Source organism: Coregonus lavaretus (genome assembly GCF_964263955.1).
Source record: "Coregonus lavaretus genome assembly, chromosome: 20".
NCBI classification, from domain to species: Eukaryota; Metazoa; Chordata; class Actinopteri; order Salmoniformes; family Salmonidae; genus Coregonus; species Coregonus lavaretus.
Window position 1 is genome coordinate 31,161,227 of NC_140007.1, and position 19,396 is coordinate 31,180,622.

The 19,396-nt window shown below is 42.8% G+C and overlaps 2 protein-coding genes and 1 pseudogene across 6 annotated transcripts in view; 1 reads left to right on the plus strand and 2 right to left on the minus strand.

Moving 5' to 3' along the window:
* The window catches only part of LOC311148114 (membrane-associated guanylate kinase, WW and PDZ domain-containing protein 3-like), a 63,694-nt pseudogene extending 55,883 nt beyond the window's left edge, over positions 1 to 7,811 (minus strand). The window contains exon 1 of the transcript in view: positions 7,729 to 7,811. The product of the transcript in view is annotated as a membrane-associated guanylate kinase, WW and PDZ domain-containing protein 3-like (transcript). The remainder of the gene's footprint in view (positions 1 to 7,728) is intronic.
* Positions 7,812 to 10,725: 2,914 nt separating this feature from the next.
* On the plus strand, positions 10,726 to 17,231 carry LOC311147846 (G-patch domain and KOW motifs-containing protein-like). Its single transcript, XM_084184654.1, has 11 exons — positions 10,726 to 10,938; positions 12,526 to 12,719; positions 12,843 to 12,982; positions 13,717 to 13,823; positions 14,066 to 14,267; positions 14,548 to 14,680; positions 15,277 to 15,457; positions 16,062 to 16,173; positions 16,305 to 16,374; positions 16,510 to 16,595; positions 16,762 to 17,231. Exons 1-11 carry the CDS (start codon positions 10,736 to 10,738, stop codon positions 16,888 to 16,890), a joined length of 1,557 nt encoding a protein of 518 aa, XP_084040780.1. The 5' UTR covers positions 10,726 to 10,735; the 3' UTR covers positions 16,891 to 17,231.
* A 142-nt stretch (positions 17,232 to 17,373) lies between these two features.
* On the minus strand, positions 17,374 to 19,308 carry LOC311147848 (polyglutamine-binding protein 1-like). Of its 4 annotated transcripts, none has more exons than XM_084184660.1 (7): positions 19,190 to 19,308; positions 18,878 to 18,944; positions 18,674 to 18,782; positions 18,434 to 18,534; positions 18,160 to 18,312; positions 17,975 to 18,032; positions 17,374 to 17,835 (listed from the first exon to the last, which is right to left on the minus strand). In XM_084184660.1, the coding sequence occupies exons 2-7, from the start codon at positions 18,942 to 18,944 to the stop codon at positions 17,673 to 17,675; spliced, it is 651 nt and encodes a 216-aa protein (XP_084040786.1). In that variant the 5' UTR covers positions 19,190 to 19,308; the 3' UTR covers positions 17,374 to 17,672. The 4 variants fall into 4 exon arrangements, with proteins under 4 accessions (XP_084040786.1, XP_084040785.1, XP_084040784.1 ...); XM_084184659.1 differs by having other exon boundaries at positions 18,160 to 18,315; XM_084184658.1 differs by having other exon boundaries at positions 18,160 to 18,315; positions 18,878 to 19,297.
* Between the last annotated feature and the right edge of the window lie 88 nt (positions 19,309 to 19,396).

The window sequence follows — 19,396 nt, forward strand, 5'->3', positions numbered from 1 at the left end:
TGCAAAAATGTTTTGAATTTATGACATTTTTACCCTTTGGGGTCAAAATTGACCCGTTTTGGCGCTTTTATGGTTAAATGATTATTAACAACACATTGACAGCAGCTAATGGGGATCCTTAATAAATACAAATAAACTGGGCAAAAACTGGTTGAATCAACGTTGTTTCCACGTCATTTCAACAACAACAAATTCAATGTGATGAAGTTGAATCAACGTGGAAAACTGATTGGATTTGCAAAAAGTCATCAACTTAAGGGAATTTCCTATTTTTTTTACCCAACTTTTAACCTACAGTGAGGGAAAAAAGTATTTGACCCCTCTGCAAAACATGACTTAGTACTTGGTGGCAAAACCCTAGTTGGCAATCACAGAGGTCAGATGTTTCTTGTAGTTGGCCACCAGGTTTGCACACATCTCAGGAGGGATTTTGTCCCACTCCTCTTTGCAGATCTTCTCCAAGTCATTAAGGTTTCGAGGCTGACGTTTGGCAACTCGAACCTTCAGCTTACCCCACAGATTTTCTATGGGATTAAGTTCTGGAGACTGGCTAGGCCACTCCAGGACCTTAATGTGCTTCTTCTTGAGCCACTCCTTTGTTGCCTTGGCCGTGTGTTTTGGGTCATTGTCATGCTGGAATACCCATCCACAACCCATTTTCAATGCCCTGACTGAGGGAAGGAGGTTCTCACCCAAGATTTGATGGTACATGGCCCCGTCCATCATCCCTTTGATGCGGTGAAGTTGTCCTGTCCCATTAGCAGAAAAACACCCCCAAAGCATAATGTTTCCACCTCCATGTTTGACGGTGGGGATGGTGTTCTTGGGGTCATAGGCAGCATTCCTCCTACTCCAAACACGGCGAGTTGAGTTGATGCCAAAGAGCTCCAATTTGGTCTCATTTGACCACAACACTTTCACCCAGTTCTCCTCTGAATCATTCAGATGTTCATTGGCAAACTTCAGACGGCCCTGTATATGTGCTTTCTTGAGCAGGGGGACCTTGCGGGCACTGCAGGATTTCAGTCCTTCACGGCGTAGTGTGTTACCAATTGTTTTCTTGGTGACTATGGTACCAGCTGCCTTGAGATCAATGACAAGATCCTCCCGTGTAGTTCTGGGCTGATTCCTCACCGTTCTCATGATCATTGCAACTCCACGAGGTGAGATCTTGCATCGAGCCCCAGGCCGAGGGAGATTGACAGTTCTTTTGTGTTTCTTCCATTTGCGAATAATCGCACCAACTGTTGTCACCTTCTCACCAAGCTGCTTGGCGATGGTCTTGTAGCCCATTCCAGCCTTGTGTAGGTCTACAATCTTGTCCCTGACATCCTTGGAGAGCTCTTTGGTCTTGGCCATGGTGGAGAGTTTGGAATCTGATTGATTGATTGCTTATGTGGACAGGTGTCTTATATACAGGTAACAAACTGAGATTAGGAGCACTCCCTTTAAGAGTGTGCTCCTAATCTCAGCTCGTTACCTGTATAAAAAGACACCTGGGAGCAAGAAATCTTTCTGATTGAGAGGGGGTCAAATACTTATTTCCCTCATTAAAATGCAAATCAATTTATAATTTTTTTTTGTTGTTATTCTGTCTCTCACTGTTCAAATAAACGGATCATTTCTTTGTCAGTGGGCAAACGTACAAAATCAGCAGGGGATCAAATACTTTTTTCCCTCACTTTTTTTGTTGATTTCATGTTGAATTCACATTAGTTGGGGCGGCAGGTAGCCTGGCGGGTAAGAGTATTGGGCCAGTAGCAGAAAAGGTACAAATCTGTCGTTCTGCCCCTGAGCAAAGCACTTAACCCCCAACAATAACTTCTCCCCGGGCACCAATGACGTGGATATCGATTAAGGCAGCCCTTAGAGGGGTTGGGTTAAATGCGGAAGACACATTTCAGTTGAATGCATTCATTTGTACAACTGACTAGGTATCCCCCTTTCCCTTAGTTGACAATTTAACCAAATCAAAACTAGACATTGAGCCCACTGGGAAGGCTCTTATTACAAATAAAAACAGCAATATTTTGGATTGCAATTGAACGGCTTGACAGAGGAGAACACAATATACAGATTCAAGGATATCTAGCCCTATAATAAGCACCCAGTATTGAACATTCTGACCTTTAGCATGGGGAAGAGCTGACCAATACATATCCTATTTCACAGGCTTCCTCCTTCCAGTGATCTGTTTAGGCTCTCTGCTTTGCCTTCCTGTCTTTCTGAGGTAATTTCATACCAGTCCGACCTGACAAAGACCTCAATGTATTCATCTCCCTGAGGAAGTTATTCTTGGAGGGCAATCTTCATTCCTATACGATCGTTATTCTTTTATTGATAGAAAGTATGAATAGCTACTGTGTCAGGCTACATTTAGAAGGAAAATGTGAAACACATAAATAGCAAAGGCATTTATTTTTTTTCACTATTTTAAGTATGTGCTTGTTTTCTTGCACTGAATACTGAACAATCCATTGATTATACTGGCTTTTAAATAGTTCATTTATCTTCCTGCTATGAAAATAGGTTGTACTAATCACAGCACTTAAAACAGTACTAAGATTGCATATTAATATCAAACCAAAACCACTCAAACACTCACATATCACACACTCATAAGCTCACATATCACCCACCTGACCCTTTTGTTGCACTACAAATGCCACCAAACGGTACCCAAAACAGAGAGAAACAGCATACTGGGAAGACCCTCGAACCAAGCATTATCCTAGCGCTTCTTTCAGATCAGGTTAGACCTCCAGGGTGATAATTTATTCACAACACAAGTTCCCCACTAAAGAGAACACCGTTTCAGATGAGGCCTTGAGTTCAGTTCAATAATTCAATGTCAAGTTAAAACAAAGAACAAAGGATATGAGACACTGTGTTTGACATTGGAGGGCATAAAATCTTCAAAGACCTTAAAGAAAAGGGTGTAAGCAAAACGCCTCAATTAAGACAGTGGCTAATTGAATACCACAGCTAAGCATCTCCTGCAGGGCGTTGGGAAATATGAAAACTGTGTCGCTCTGCAGATTTATCAGGACAGGACTGGGGAAAACGAGGGGGAGAGAGCATTTAGACACACATCAGTTGAAGCATCACACAGAGTGTACAAAACATTAGGAACAACTGCTCTTTCCATGACATAGACTGACCAGGTGAATCCAGGTGAAAGCTATGATCCCTTATTGATGTCACCTTTTAAATCCACTTCAATCAGTGTAGATGAAGGGTAGGAGATGGGTTAAAGGGGGATTTTTAAGCCTTGAGACAATTGAGACATGGATTGTGTATGTGTGCCATTCAGAGGGTGAGGCAAGACAGATGATTTAAGTGCCTTTGAACGGGGTATGGTAGTAGGTGCCAGGCGCACCGGTTTGAGTGTGTGAAGAACTGCAACGCTGCTGGGTTTTTCACGCTCAACAGTTTCCCGTGTGTATCAACAATGGTCCACCACACAAAGGATATCCAGCCAATGGCAGGCCAGTGGTCGAAAACGGGTCATTGATGAAAGAGGACAAAGGAGGCTGACATGAATTGTGCAGAGCAACAGGTGTTTTCATGGCACACATTGGGCCCCTTGATAAAAGTGGAGCAACGTTTGAATGCCACAGGGTTTTCTGAACATAATTGCCAATCAGGTGCATCCCTTCATGGCAGCAGTGTATCCATCTGTGAATATATTTTTTTCAGCAGGATAATACCCCATGCCACAATGCTAGGATTGTCCAGGAATGGTTCCACAAACATGACGGTGAATTCAACTTGCTGCAGTGGCCTGCCCAGTCACCAGATCTCAATCCAATTGAGTATCTGTGGGATGAGATGGAATGAGCTATTCGGAGTAGAGATCCACTACCAGCCAACTTGACACAACTATAGGAAGCATTGGACCAGCATCCCTGTGGAACGCTTTCGACAGCTTGTAGAGTCCATGACCCGACGAATTGAGGCTGTTCTGAGGGCAAAAGGGGGTGCAACTCAAATTTAGGAAGGTCTTCCTAATGTTTTGTACACTCAGTGTACATTAAAAAGCCATTGGTCCAGACACAACTCATAGGCAATCTCAATTTCCTGTCCTGATAACCAATCTCAGTACTGCTACACTAGCCCCGTGCTTCTTGCTATCTCACCTGGTATCTCACCCAGTATCTCACTCGGTATTTCACCCAGTATCTCACCAGGTCTCTCACCCGGTATCTCACCCGGTATCTCACCCAGTATCTCACCCGGTATCTCACCCGGTATCGCCTCTGTAGCGATATTACAATGTCTTCATGGTGAAGAGACTGTCAGGTTTGCTGAGTATCTCAGTGCTTCTAATGTCAATCTATCAGCAATCCTTCATCCATGTCAAAGAGAGGTATAGCCTCATCTCTCTCTGACAACATCTACTCTGACCACAGTACATTTTGTTCAGACCTTGTAAAGAAGAGAAACTAAGACAAAACACTTTTTCAAGTGCATTTTGAACTATTTACACACATTTTGAACTATTTACACACATTTGTAAGCATTAAAACTATTTATGTATCACTGTACAAGTATTTAAGCCACTGTCACAATATCTCCTCCTACTACTGCACTAAGCCCTTTCCTTCATTCATTCTCACCTGTATTTCTCTGCTCCTAATCTTACACCATCCTCCTGTGGCTTGCCTGTGTTGGAGGTCAGCCAAGGAAAGCATCTTAAATAACTCGTGACCTTAAATTCATTGTAACTAATAGAATGGATACAGCCAGACCATACTCTCTTTAACAGACAGGAAATGCAAATGACGGTTTCTCCTAGCGTTCAATGTTAATCTTGATCAGCATCTTTTCTTTTGACCTCCCCTGCAGAATATTTACTTAAACTAGCTGTGCAACAACATGTGGTGCTCACTCACTATTAAATCTAGGGCACAGGAGTGTTCAACAAAAAACAGACAGCAAAAAATAAAAACGCTATCATGCACCCACCAACCCACACTATCACACACACACACACACAAACAAACCTGTGGCATACATAAACCCCAATGTAAAATGCATTTGTTTGTAAACCTGTCTATCCGATAGATATTCCATTCAATATCCTCAATCAGAGATGTTCTCTTTTCATCCATGAATTTAGAGTAGTGTGTGCCTCTAGTCTATTCATGGCATCCTTTTGTACTCCTCTCACAATGGTGCTTAGGGACTAACACACAGTACAGAATGGGAGAGATCTGAGGATAGACGCTAAATGAAAACATACTGACAAACACAACACCTGTCTGTGTATAGATGGCAGTCTCAGTAAAGGAGGCGCCCTAAGGAGTGAAGTAGGGAAACGTTCAGTTGAACCTCAAATGAACACAGTATGGCATGGGGCAAGTAAGCAGTGTCATTTAGCCGTCCAGTACTCCTAGGAAGAAGAATGCAACAACAGATTCCTTATAAGTCTGCCGGGAAGCATTTCACTCCTCAGAGAGGTCAACAATGAGCTCTCATCACCAGGCAGATAGTTCACTTTTAGACGGAGAGAGAGAATGAAAATCAGAAAGGAACGAAAGGAGAACGAATGAAAGAGAATGGGATCAAAGGAGAAAGAAAGGAAAGGAAAAGTAAGAGAGAAGACCAGGAAATAAAGGAAAGACTGGCTGTTTTTCTGAAGAAGCAATGAACTGATAAAGAGGAGGAGAGGTGTGGTTCTGTGTTTTGCGAGGTCACAGTACGGTAACATGAGGTGAAACCGATCGGGAGTTGGTGAGTGTGTGTGTATTTGTGTGTGAGCGAGCGAGAGAGAGAGAGTGTGTGTGTGTATATTTACATTTTTACATTTTAGCAGACGCTCTTATCCAGAGCGACTTACAGTTAGTGAGTGCATACATTTTCATACTGGCCCCCCGTAGGAAACGAACCCACAACCTGGCGTTGCAAGCGCCATGCTCTACCAACTGAGCTACAGGGGACTATATGAGTCTCTAGTGTGTGGGTTTGTGCTGATTCAGTAGGGATGGGTGAAGGTGACCCTCCCTCCTCTCCTGCCGCCTCCCTGCCTCAACATCACCTGACATTGATCCTAGTTTTCCCACTCTGATCTGAGTCAAGGATACCACCACCAGGGCCTTATTGACATTTCCAAAATTATTGCTGTGCAATTGTTATTTCTCAAGCTGATTTGTCATTAAATTAATTTGCATGCCAATTTGAGTATTATTATTTTTTTACGTCTGCACACTTAGCAAACATTTATCTAGTCAAAGTATACTGTATGTCTATCAAATTGTATGGCCAGACGTGCTATACTTGAGACAATAGACAGAGAGTGCTACAACTACAGAATTCCAATGCAGTAACAGAGAGCAAAGGTTCGGTCCACAGATGGGGGAGTGTCTGTGTAGCCCTGCCCTGTCAAGGGTAAACTGCCGCACATCCTCCCCCTGCTGCCTCCTCCTCCTTAACCACACCTTAAACCCCTCCCATGAATATGCATGAGTGTGAAGGGCACAACATGCACATCATTAGAGAATCAACAACTTCCTGGTGACATACATTAATACTACACAAGAGCATGTCACTTCCCACTTAATCTGCTATTCCCTCATTAGATAGTTAGTGGATAAATGTTTTGAAAACTGCTGGCAAACAGCCAAAGATATTTCAGGTTAATGACAGCTGGTTAAGACTGTGTGAAAGAATCGATGGAAAACTGGGGAAGAACAGAAGGAGATAAGGTACAAGATCCTGAAAAGTCAACAACCAAGACCCATGGTCCTTTGTGGCTCAGATGGTAGAGCATGGCACTTGCAACACTAGGGTTGTGTGCTCAATTCCCACGGGGGACCAGTACAAACAAATATGAAAATGTATGCACTCACTACTGTAAGTCGCTCTGGATAAGAGCGTCTGCTAAATGACTAAAATGTAAAAAAAACTAACATGGGGGTTTGAGAAGATGAGAGGGAAAGATCAGGTCTCTCTGGGATACAGTGTGTGTCAAGGTGCAGGGGGACAGTGGTCTCAAAGCACAAGTCTCTTGGATAGCGCCATATGTCTCTGGTTCTCTTGGACTTCATTAATTATTCATAATACCACTATAACCTTGACTAAGCCCAGAGCAATGCTCAGTGTGAAGTCAGGGTCACACATCCATCACAAGCAGGGACACACCCTGCACATCAATTGACAGTGAAGCACATGCAATAATACAAAGGCTTTCTTACAGATAATAAAGAACATAATTCCATTAACAACATACAAGCAGTTTGTCATCCACACTAGATTTTGTAGGCATGAAATATGTCAAAGCTGTATCTATGTAAACACTCAATGCAAAGTTCATTGAACATGTGCTCTACTATTACAGTAGGCATACTTATATTACACTTTTGTCAGTATTACCTTTTACATTTTTGTTTGGGTATGACACAGAATCAAACGATGAAAATAAATGATATTTCTTAGAATGTTGAGACTGTCTTAGTTATAGAAACACAAATATTCTTTTTTTTTTTACTTCTTAGAAAATAATTAGGCTAAGCCTAATAAGTCCTTTATGGTGAACAATCAAATCACATTCTGACTATACTGTAATAACAAAACATGAAAGAAGCTAAACAAAACTGAAAGCTATAGCCTACAGGTCAACTTTGATCAGTCAACTGATACCTTTATCAGTAAGATATCCCCTCCCTTATCCCCTGTCTCACGAGCCCACACTCTCACAACACGTAATATTTAGGGAAAAATACTGACCTGCCTTGGCGCTGACATACACACATTCTTTTCAAGCAATTTAGCCGTTCAAAGAGGAGCCGTTTAAACGCGTCTATATACATTGACCCGACCGAAACTACACTTGACCCCAACGGTCACTGAATTGAATATTACAAAATAAATGCCAAATAGTTATCTATACTACATTAATTCAATACAAGCTATTTGAAATCGGACTAAAGCGCGTTTATTGACAGCTGTTGCCGACAGTTTCTGCAGACACGATGTGCACGCCAGACGGAATATTTGGACACTGTAGTAGAGACTTGTGTGTCATGAACAACGAGGACGCTCTACAGCTCAGCACGAGATCCGCGATGATCTGACAGACGAAAAAATCCAGTCAGGCAAAAAATCGGACAGGTTTACTCTAAATTAAGAGCCTGGGCTGGTAGGCTATACACCGGACTGGGGTTAATTATGATAATGGGTACATGGCATGGGTGTTTTAATTCATCATGGGGCAATCCCAATGGGCACACACTGATTGAATCAACGTTGGTTCCACGGAATTTCAATTAAATTACATTGAACCAATGTGGAATATACGTTGAATTGACGTCTGTGTACAGTGGGATATCACTTATTTGTTAAGGGATACAAAAACGATAGGCGAACACACGAACCCGGTCCAGACACTGATGCTCACCTTCATAATTCCTGCTTTCTTCTAGGCATATTCCTTTGCTTTTGATAGTTTTTTTGATATATCAGTGTGGTTATAGACATTCAAACGATTTTCACACTGTAGTTGAGGCCATTAATGTAAAGAAAAGACACGGCGACGAAATTGATTTTAACTGGACAGGGGTGTTACAGAATTGCAGATGCGATGCTGTCAGAGCGCGATACCCATGCCTTGAGGCAATTGAACAACTCAAAATTGCATGCTATCTTTGTCATATTGTTGTAGGTCACAAAAAGCAGAGAAAAAAACCGTGATGAAGCAAATGAGCGCCAAAGGATGTGGGGGCATGGGAGGGAATGGAAATGGGGGGAAATAACCGCCCCTAGAGAAAGTGGTGTACAGTATTATACACTTTATTTCGTTTGTCTGACGCGCTCGTCTTTCAGCATTAGGCTACTTTGATGAGATTTTGACATGAGTACACAGTACACAGTACGCTATAGTTGAAGTAATGGACCATACACAGGACTTTCCTTGGACTAACTCAGGTTAGACATACAATCGGCAAAGTTCTTTCTAATATAAAATACAACATATATGAAAGGAAAAATAGACTACAGCCAACAACAACAAAAAGTGTTTGCATGTACAGTCTTGGTCAAAAGTTTTGAGAATGACACAAGTATTGGTCTTCACAAAGTTCGCTGCTTCAGTGTTATGAGATATTTTTGTCAGATGTTACTATGGTATACTGAAGTATAATTACAAGCATTCCATAAGTGTCAAAGGCTTTTATTGACAATTACATTAAGTTTATGCAAAGAGTCAATATCGGCAGTGTTGACCCTTCTTTTTCAAGACCTCTGCAATCCGCCTTGGCATACTGTAAATTAACTTCTGGGCCACATCCTGACTGAGGGCAGGGAGTTTGTCAGAATTTGTGGGTTTTTGTTTGTCCACCCGCCTCTTGAGGATCGACCACAAGTTCTCAATGGGATTAAGGTCGGGAGTTTCCTGGCCATGGACCCAAAATGTCATGTTTTGTTCCCCGAGCCACTTAGTTATCACTTTTGCCTTATGGCAAGGTGCTCCATCATGCTGGAAAAGGCATTGGTCGTCACCAAACTATTCTTGGATGGTTGGGAGAAGTTGCTCTCGGAGGATGTGTTGGTACCATTCTTTATTCATGGCTGTGTTCTTAGGCAAAATTGTGAGTGAGCCCACTCCCTTGGCTGAGAAGCAACCCCACACATGAATGGTCTCAGGATGCTTTACTGTTGGCATGACACAGGACTGATGGTAGCGCTCACCTTGTCTTCTCCGGACAAGGTGTTTTCCGGATGCCCCAAACAATCGGAAAGGGGATTCATCAGAGAAAATGACTTTACCCCAGTCCTCAGCAGTCCAATCCCTGTACCTTTTGCAGAATATCAGTCTGTCCCTGATGTTTTTAGTGGAAAGAAGTGGCTTCTTTGCTGCCCTTCTTGACACCAGGCCATCCTCCAAAAGTATTCACCTCACTGTGCGTGCAGATGCACTCACACCTGCCTGCTGCCATTCCTGAGCAAGCTCTGCACTGGTGGTGCCCCGATCCCGCAGCTGAATCAACTTTAGGAGACGGTCCTGGCGCTTGCTGGACTTTCTTGGGCACCCTGATGCCTTCTTCACAACAATTAAACCTCTCTCCTTGACGTTCTGGATGATCCGATAAATGTTAAATTTAGGTGCAATCTTACTAGCAGCAATATCCTTGCCTGTGAAGCCCTTTTTGTGCAAAGCAATGATGATGGCACGTGTTTCCTTGCAGGTAACCATGGTTAACAGAGGAAGAACAATGATTTCAAGCACCACCCTCATTTTAAAGCTTCCAGTCTGTTATTCTAACTCAATCAGCATGACAGAGTGATCTCCAGCCTCGTCCTCGTCAACACTCTCACCTATGTTAACAAGAGAATCACTGACATGATGGCAGCTGGTCCTTTTGTGGCAGGGCTGAAATGCAGTGGAAATGTTTTTTTCCGGATTAAGTTCATTTACATGGAAAAGAGGGACTTTGCAATTAATTGCAATTAATCTGATCACACTTCATGACATTCTGGAGTATATGCAAATTGCCATCATCAAAACTGAGGCAGCAGACTTTGTGAAAATTAGTATTTGTGTCATTCTCAAAACTTTTGACCACGACTGTACAATAAACCCCCCATAATTATAATAATATTCCCTATAATAATGGCATTAGCCAATTGCATTTTGGGAAATGTAGTGTCTTCACAGATCCGTCAAGTTGCTGTCGGTGCACATTAAACTATATTGCCCAAAGCTCTCTGGTCTTGCCTCCTCTCGTACATTGCAAACATGGCGTCCTCGCAACATGAAGAAAACAGCAGTAATGTTGATACCTCAACATCTAGTGTTCAACAGCAAGGAGAGAGAAAACCAGGGGCTATATCTTTTGGTTTTAGCAAAACTTTAAGTAAATTTAAATCTAGTCGGGATGAAGCTATAAACGCAGATGAGCGAGATTATTTAACCGGAGTCGATGGGAAAGAATTGCTAAGGTAAGATAACGTTAGCTAACGCTAGTTAGCTTTCTTCTAACGTTGGTGTCTAAATACAGTTGCAATAGGTACATATTGTTGCCTAGTTAGTTAATAACTTTACTAGTCTGTTTTGAATAAACATGTTGCTTCCCCTTCGTGTATTAGCTAGTTAGCTATGTATTAGTTACATTTGTTTGAACCTGGTGCGATCTTCTTCTACATGCGGTTTTCTAGCAGACTAGAATATTACTGCCTTTCACAGTTCGGAAAGTGAATTGCACATTCTGTTCACAAAAAAAGCGAAATGGGGTTAAAAAAAAATTATTGCACCACCATCTAACCCTAGATATAAACCACTAACCCCAACAAACCCACCACCCCTTCCCACTACTTTGGCCCTAACAGATCCTACACCAGGCCATCGGCCTGGGAGGCTGGAGCCACTTCTCTAAACCCCCCCTGTAGTTATTCTACAATAAAACCATCATCTGGGATTTATTTTCTGTCTTTGCAGTACAATTAATGACCATAACAATAAACACCAACAAGCTTACTACTCACAGGGATCACCTCAGGCTCCCTCTCCCCACCATCCTCTACTTTCCTCACTGCCTCAGCATATTACATTTTCTGCACTGCTCTCACCCTGGAAACTTCAACCTGTCTCACTCGCACAGGATATTTCTGATCCCCCACAATTGAAACACACCACTCTTCCACCAAAATTACACACTCCTTTGTCCCCTGCCCTCCTGCACACTTCTCACACCTCGGAATCTCCCTCCTACATATTGCTGCAACATGGCCATAAACTTGGCACATGAAACACCGTAGTGGGTTCGGAACAAAATCTCTCACAGGATCATTTATATACAGTACCTTAGCATGACTTTATCCAGTAAACACTGCATCAAAACTCAGAAGGACAGACACGGTCTCGCGCTCGCTACCAGGTCTGCGTCTCACCAAATTCTGTGCATCACAGACATCAGGGATCCTCAACTTCAGTTGATCCACCTCAAAAATCAACGCCACCCCAGTTATCACTCCTTTCAGCGGCGCTTTGCACTGGAGAGCAAAGCAGGACAAAGTACTCAGTTTGTATTGTGTGGACGTAGATTTGTACAATTTGTACCTAGCGCCCTTCTTTCTGCCTCACATAATCTCACCATCCGTCATTCCTCCCAATACGAAGGCCCCCTGATACCCACTCTTTACTCTACTGCCCACCCACCTGGTGTGGTCTGCTGGCTGTTAGCCTTGCATACTAGCTAGTAATCTCATAGCCCAGATTTATTGCGTGAGCGCCGGCCAGCTTCTCGATGTGACGCCTGTCCACGAGAGACTGGGAGTGCATCCCAATAATAATATCTCCTTTCTCCTAAAGCGTGTACAATCGTTCCCTACTTCCCACAAATTTGGATTGGTGGAGGCATGGGCTAGTGGGAATTTCCACTATATTTCTTAGACTAGTCATTAAATCAGTGAAGGAAAGTGAACAAGGGCACACACTGGGGGGAAGGAGTGATAATTGGGACATAGCCCTTGTATAGCTAATTGTTGTCTAGTTAGTAAATGCTTTCTACCTCTGTTTGCCTGTCTTAGTACCAAGCCTGTGGAGAAGCCGAAGGAGCTGATCATTCCACTCATCCAAAGGAACCGCTGGTGCAGCAGGCAGGAAAACAGAGCTGGCCTGGTCCAGGGGCAAGGTGATGGAGGGGGGGCTAAAGCCAAAACGCAACCCCCATCTCAGGAGCACGACTCAGTGGAATCACAGGCTGTCAAAGAAATTATTGAAGGTTTGTGTTCGTAAGCTTTAGTTACTACTTCAGTGAAAATAGCCTCACAGAAATTATCCTAATGTTGTGAATCCACAGTGAATACTCCGTTAGCACTCTTTCAACATCACATCTGTCTTTCAGAATCCCAGAGGCAGCTTGACCAGTGGAAAAATGGGGATCAGGCAGACCCCAACCTCACCATCCCCCTGCTAATGCAGAACCAGGCTCCACAGGGGTTTGAGGATGGAGACCACATCAAAGTGGACCTGCGACCAGAGTCTGTAAGTATGGGTCAGAGAAACCTTGTCTGTGACTGCCTGATTCTTGTTGTCTGTGTCTTACGTCTTTTCTCATTGGGCTGTAAAGTAACTTCAATGTGTTTTCACAGCAAATGTTATGTGTGAAATCAAATTAAGAAAGGCAACTTTTACAGAGGGCGATTGAAAATTGGTTCAGTTCATGAGAGAGAAGTTGATACATAAACAGAGATGGAAAGTTATGATAAAGGTGAGTGAATAAGAGAGAGATGTATCAACAAGAGTGTGTGAAAGTCAGATCAACAGTGTGTACGATGACAGATGGATGTGTACTGACCAGTTTAACTGGGACTGAAGCCATAGACTGTGTGAAAGTGCTGACCGCAGGATATTTACACACTTCAGATCTGACAGCGTCTTAAGAATGAGATGACACTTGCTCGCCCTCCCTCTCCCTAGAGACCAACAGTCATCTTCCTTTGTGCATCTCTTCCTCATCACCCCTCATCACTGTCATCGCACATCTGTCTTGACTGTAGAAATGAGGAAAGGGCTGAGGAGCTGGCTCATTCCACCTCCGGGTCACTTTCATGCTTCTCCCCCCATTAGAGTGATCCCAGCTTCACCTAGAGCAGACAGAGCCCACAATGGAGCTTAGACTGTGCCAGTGGGTGTGTAAAGAGTGATTTAACATGTTCTCCCTTTCTGGGACTGCATCAAGACTGTGATGTGTGTCTGATAAGTTGCTGTATGTTCAGTCAACAGAGGCAGATTATGACAGTGTTCCTGTGGAGGCGTACGGGTTAGCCATGCTGAAGGGGATGGGCTGGAAGGCAGGAGAGGGAATTGGACGGACCTTCAAACAGTGAGTATTTTCTCTCATGGTCAGTCTTCAAATAAAATTTTATTTGTCACATGCTTCACAAACAACGGGTGTAGACTAACAGTGAAATGCTTACTTATGGGTCCTTTTCTAACAATGCAAAAAATAGAAATAGTTGTTAATGCCTTTTAGATCCAGGTTGCTCTGTCTGCTTTATTTATAATGTCAATAGTGTCCACGCTTATTGCATCAGTATTTCTTTCTCTTTTTATTTCTCTCTCTAGAGATGTGAAGCCTATAGAGCACCAGCTGAGGCCTAAGGGTCTTGGTCTGGGAGCTGATCGCTCTTCCATAAGAGACCTGGAGCCCAGCAGGCCCCGGAGGCCCCCCAAGCCAGGCGATGAGCAGAAGGAGGAGACCCTGGTCCTGGGGCCTGGAGGCCATGTGCTGGTTGAGTCTGGAGCACACAAGGACCTTTACGGGAAGGTGAGATATCTGGCTTTGTGTGTCTGGAGTCTCTGAAACCACAGAAAGCATTAGCAATCTCCTGAGAAGATGACATTGTGACATATCACGGTCTAGTAGGCAATCTTCTGTGTCATAGTTGTTGTTCTAATTTGACTTATTTAAAAAGAGCAAGACAATTAGCTTCACTTTGCTAAAATGTTACTGCCTTTACTTGTGCCTTTGCACAGGGATTGACTGTTTTGAGTCCCCCTCATTCTTCTTACACCCCACCTATTACAATACCATTCTTGTGTTACAGATCGAAGGGGTTGATCCGGACAATGCACGAGTAGTGGTCAAGCTCGCAATTGGTAGCAAGACTGTGACAATCAGTCAATATGCACTGAAACTGGTTGACCGCACAGAATATGACAAAAACTGCAAAGACCTCAGTAAGTTTGTCTCCTGACATCATGTTAGTTTTGTGAATGCTCTATGAAATTACATTCAACCTGTTTACAGTAAAATACTGGACTAATTGAGCAAACGGACAGGGTGCACAGGGAGTCATGGAAATGTTATTTCCGTCATTATTTCCAATATTGTCTTCTTCGCAATATTGTGAGATACCCCCTCTCTACATAAGATGGATGGTTCCAGACCAGAAGGGGAAGAAATGGTCTGTTGTTGAGTGATGAGCTGAACTCTCTCTAGCTAATTTACATTTGAGCCACTGTTTGAAAAGGAGCAATCTGGCCATGTCCATTTCAACCGAAAACAGCCATGCTGTCACTGCTCCTATTATCAGTAATCAGACAGACCTGTTCCGAAAGTGGAGGGAGGTTCACACATAAGCAATGCCAGTCAAATAATACTGGTGCTCATGTGTTTATGCACAGGCTAATTTTACTGCTCTTTTGTGGCTTATGTTATTGCTGAACAGGTAAATGTGTATTAGCACTATTATCGATAATGCAGATGAGACTACTTGATAATGCTGATGCAACTGTTTAATGGAGTCCCCTGTGACTATCTTTCTACAAAACAGGTCGCCTCAGCAGGGCCCACAAAGAAAAGGAGAAAGAGAAGGAACGGCAGAGACGGGAAGAGAAGGAGAAAGAGAGGAGGAATGAAGAAGAGGAGCGGAAGAAAGGTAGATCTTCTGAGAGGGACAGAGATGGAGGGAAGGACCAGAGAAAAAGGAAACACCGGGATTCAAGTCAGGACAGGTAGAGTATCCTGAAGTGTAATATTTATAATAAATACAAGAGGATAACGAATATGACTTGGATTAGTTTGTGTTTATTTTTGAATATAGTACTCCTTCATAGAAATACAAATCTGAAGCAAATATTTACTCACACCATTTCATTTGTTAAAGGTGCAATATGCAGAAATCGCTCAGCCATTTCCTGGTTGCTAAATTCTAATAGTTTGCCTAATTTCAGTTTGTTACAAAACAAGCAATGGATAGTGTAGATAATCATTGTACCATCTAAACCGCTTTGAAATGTATTTTCATTAAACCAAAACGATTGTACTTTCAGCTGTTTGAAACTGGTGTACAAAACCGAAAGTATGATGCAAAAACAAAACTTAAGACCGGGAAGCGTAGAAATGGAGCACATAGAACAGATCTACCGCTTCTTAGACTTGCTTTCAATGAGTGACAGATAACTCACATTTCTATGTGAATTTGGTCAGGTCGCCCAAAAAGTTATATTGCAGCTTTTAAAAAATTATAAAAAGGTGTGGGTAAATTGCTTCAAATTGGTAATGTACTTTTTTCTTGATCACCAATCTTCACATATCACCTTTTCCTTCTCTCCTCAGAGAGAAGCCCCTGGCAAAGCTACCCCCTGCTTCCCCCCCCTGGCTCCAGAGAGACCTGAAAGTTCGCTTTGTAGATAAAGCTTTCAAAGGGGGAAGATACTACAATTCAAAGGTACTAACATAAGGGGCACTAGTACACAAATCATTGCAACTCATTGCCTATTGAAACTTTACAGCCCACAACAGTTCTGTTGTTGATCATTAGAATCAGTTTAATGAATATCCGATGTTTGTTTCTTGTAGATGCGAATAGAGGATGTCTTGACGCCAAACATCTGTGTGTGTCGTACTGAGGAAGGCAGATTCTTAGATGGTGAGTTCATGAGAGCCTTCTGTTTACTGCTGAATTACCTTCTACTCACTCCAACCCATATGCTTTTAAATGGTGTTTCCTCTACTCATCTTTTTTTTTAAACTCAATGATGCCCTTGTCTTTATGATAACGTAGATGTTAAACAGACAATGCTAGAGACCATTGTGCCAAAGAGTGACTCGGAGGACATCATGGTTGTACTCGGTGAACACAGAGGGCAGGTGAGTGGATGGGTTGGCTGGCTCATCGTTATCATTTTGCCTGTAAAATATCCATGCGGATTTCTGTTACATGGCTTTCATTACTGATTGGGTTGAAGGGCTACAAAATTGGGAATGTTTAAGTCATTTTTTTAAAGGGTCCGTTGTCAATTACATGGTGTTTCAGGTGGGCCGTATCCTCCAGAGGGACAGAGACAGGAGCAGAGCCATGGTGCAGCTGGACAGATATGAGGAGAAAATCTTCACCCTGGACTATGACTCCATCTGCCATTATGTAGGAGGGGGAGATCACTGACCCCAACTGGTCTTACCAGCTCAACCAGTGATGTAGTGGTAAAAAAAAAGGTGGGTGAAGAAAGTAACGCTCCCTATACTTTCAATGCATTTTCCCACGTTAAGTGGGTAAACGCTCGAGCAAAATAAGTGTGTAAACGGTGTTTACCCTCCACTACAACACTGTCAACATGCCCCAACGTCCTCTTAGTGGATATGTAATGTCGTCTACATTTAAGTTTAGTCATAAAATGCAAGATTCTGTGTATGTACTGTGAGTAACTTGTCATATTGTAACCTTTTTAATAAAATCATGTCAAAAGCAAAGCCATTTTATTGTGCTTTGTCCCGACTCAAATGTGGAAATATAACACTGACATAATCATGTTGGCCATACTACAATATTCAGAATTATGCCTTTTTTTTTTTGCTAGGTTTCCTGCAATAGCATTGCAAACAGCCTCACTCCAAAGGAAAAAAGCCAGTAACAAGTCTTTAAAACAAATATTTTTTTAACAAAATGAGTAATTTATTTAGCAAATGCAACTCATCTGATGATCATTGAAAACAAAGGTAGCCTACAGGTAACATTCGAGCAATACAAAAAGAATACCAAGTTATTTACACATGTACAGAAGCACATGACAACTTGTTTTCGCCTCACCGGATAAGCTTTATCAAGAGTCTCAAATTCCATGTTGTGTATGGATTGAAAATAGAATGGTAACTTCAGAGACTTCATCCAAACGTAGCAGACAATGAGCCCACAGTTCTGTGTTTCCCTCAGAGTTTGAAGCCCTGTGGTCAGTCGTCATAATCACTGGGGGGCTTTTTATTGGCAGCGTTGGCCCTGAGTACAGCTCCAGGGCTGGGGTACGGCCGCTGCTGGAACAAAGGCCCTGATGCCGTGGTGTCTGCCCCCGTCTTTGCCTCATTGCGCTTGGGCAAGCCAGTGGACCAATTGCCCCTGTGTGGAGGAAAATAAATCTTAGATATATACAGGGCAGGGGGAAAAGAGTGGCAGGGATTTCTGACAATGGCTATAAGATTATGGTGCAAGGAAAAGTAGTGATGAATGACCACTATGGTTGGGTCAGTGGCCTTACTTGGGAGCATCTGAATAAGCACTGGGATCCATTGGGTCCATCTCCTCATCCTTCCTCCCTGAAAAATACAGTTTACAGAAACCTGTTAGCAAGTGTACATAATTCATTACATTTGTTCATGCTTGCAATATTTGTTTTGAGAAAGAAATGCAACGTCCCTCCTGAGGAAGGTTATGAATCTTTACCTCGTTTGTTCTTGCTGTAGGGGGCAGTGTCTTCTCTCCTCTGCATCCGTCTGTCTCTCTCCCTCCCATCATTCCTTCCTCTTTCCATTTCTGGTTCCCGCTCCCTCTCTATGTCTGACTTTTCAATTTGTCTCTCTCTGTCCTCTCCAACCTCTGCTGTAAGACAAACACAGAATATTGGGGTTAGCGAGTGTCAATCAAATCCATCCTAAATATTGAGTCTGAATACATGCAACTGTCTCCTACTGGGTGGTCACGCTAGGACTCTTCTTACCCCTCAACTTCTTGGCAGCTTTGGTTATCATAGATTTGGGGTCGGTTGGGGACAGCCAGGCAACCAGGTCAGATTCCACATTCCAGTAGTATGGCAGACCACTGAGGACACAAAATACATGGAATCTTAGTCAGTCCACGAGCAAAAACAATCACTCCATCATAGCTGCTGTCCACTAGCCATACCCAATGGGTGTTGTACAATCTAAACGTTTAGTAGAGAATCTGAACGAGTTCTTACCAAATAGGGTCAAATACTTTGTACCAGTTGGGAGGTAAATTCTCACGGGCAGTGGTCTCATAATCTACATAGTTGTCGTCATAGTCCTCAGCAATGATCTCATCCACATCTAGAGACAGGTAGTGTTAGTGAATGATGTTAGACAGCTAGCTAACATTTTTAGTGAGTATAAATTAGATTGTTTGGAACAGTTTGTTGCTATACCTTGATCGGAGTGCTTAAGAATCCCTCTTTTGGCTAGGCGAGCCAGTAACGCCGGGGGAAGAGGCATCTTAAGAGAAAATGAATGATTATAGCTAGCCTCACTCACATAGGCATGGCCCTGAACACATTAGTTGGCTAGATAAAAAAAAAAAAAGTACGCGTAGCCTGTGTAGCTACCTACGTTCGCTCACTCGCGTCTAAGCGTCAGTACTGTAGCTAGCCAACTAACATTTCCAGCCAACCAAATTAGCCTTAGGGGAAACGTTAATGTAATCAAATGTGAATACAACTCAAAGCCCGGTTTATAGTTACCTGCAGACAAAATTGTCCTTAGCTACTAAATTGAGATGTGGATTGAAATCTAGCTAGCTAGCCCCCTCAGTGATAATCGAAACAGCACAAGCGCACTATGATTGTGTCATTATTTGTGTGGGGGGAGGGGTCCAGGGTCACGTGCTAGCATGTGTGCTCTATCTGCATTTCTATTTTGAATTCGGGAAAGATAGAAACGCAGTCTCC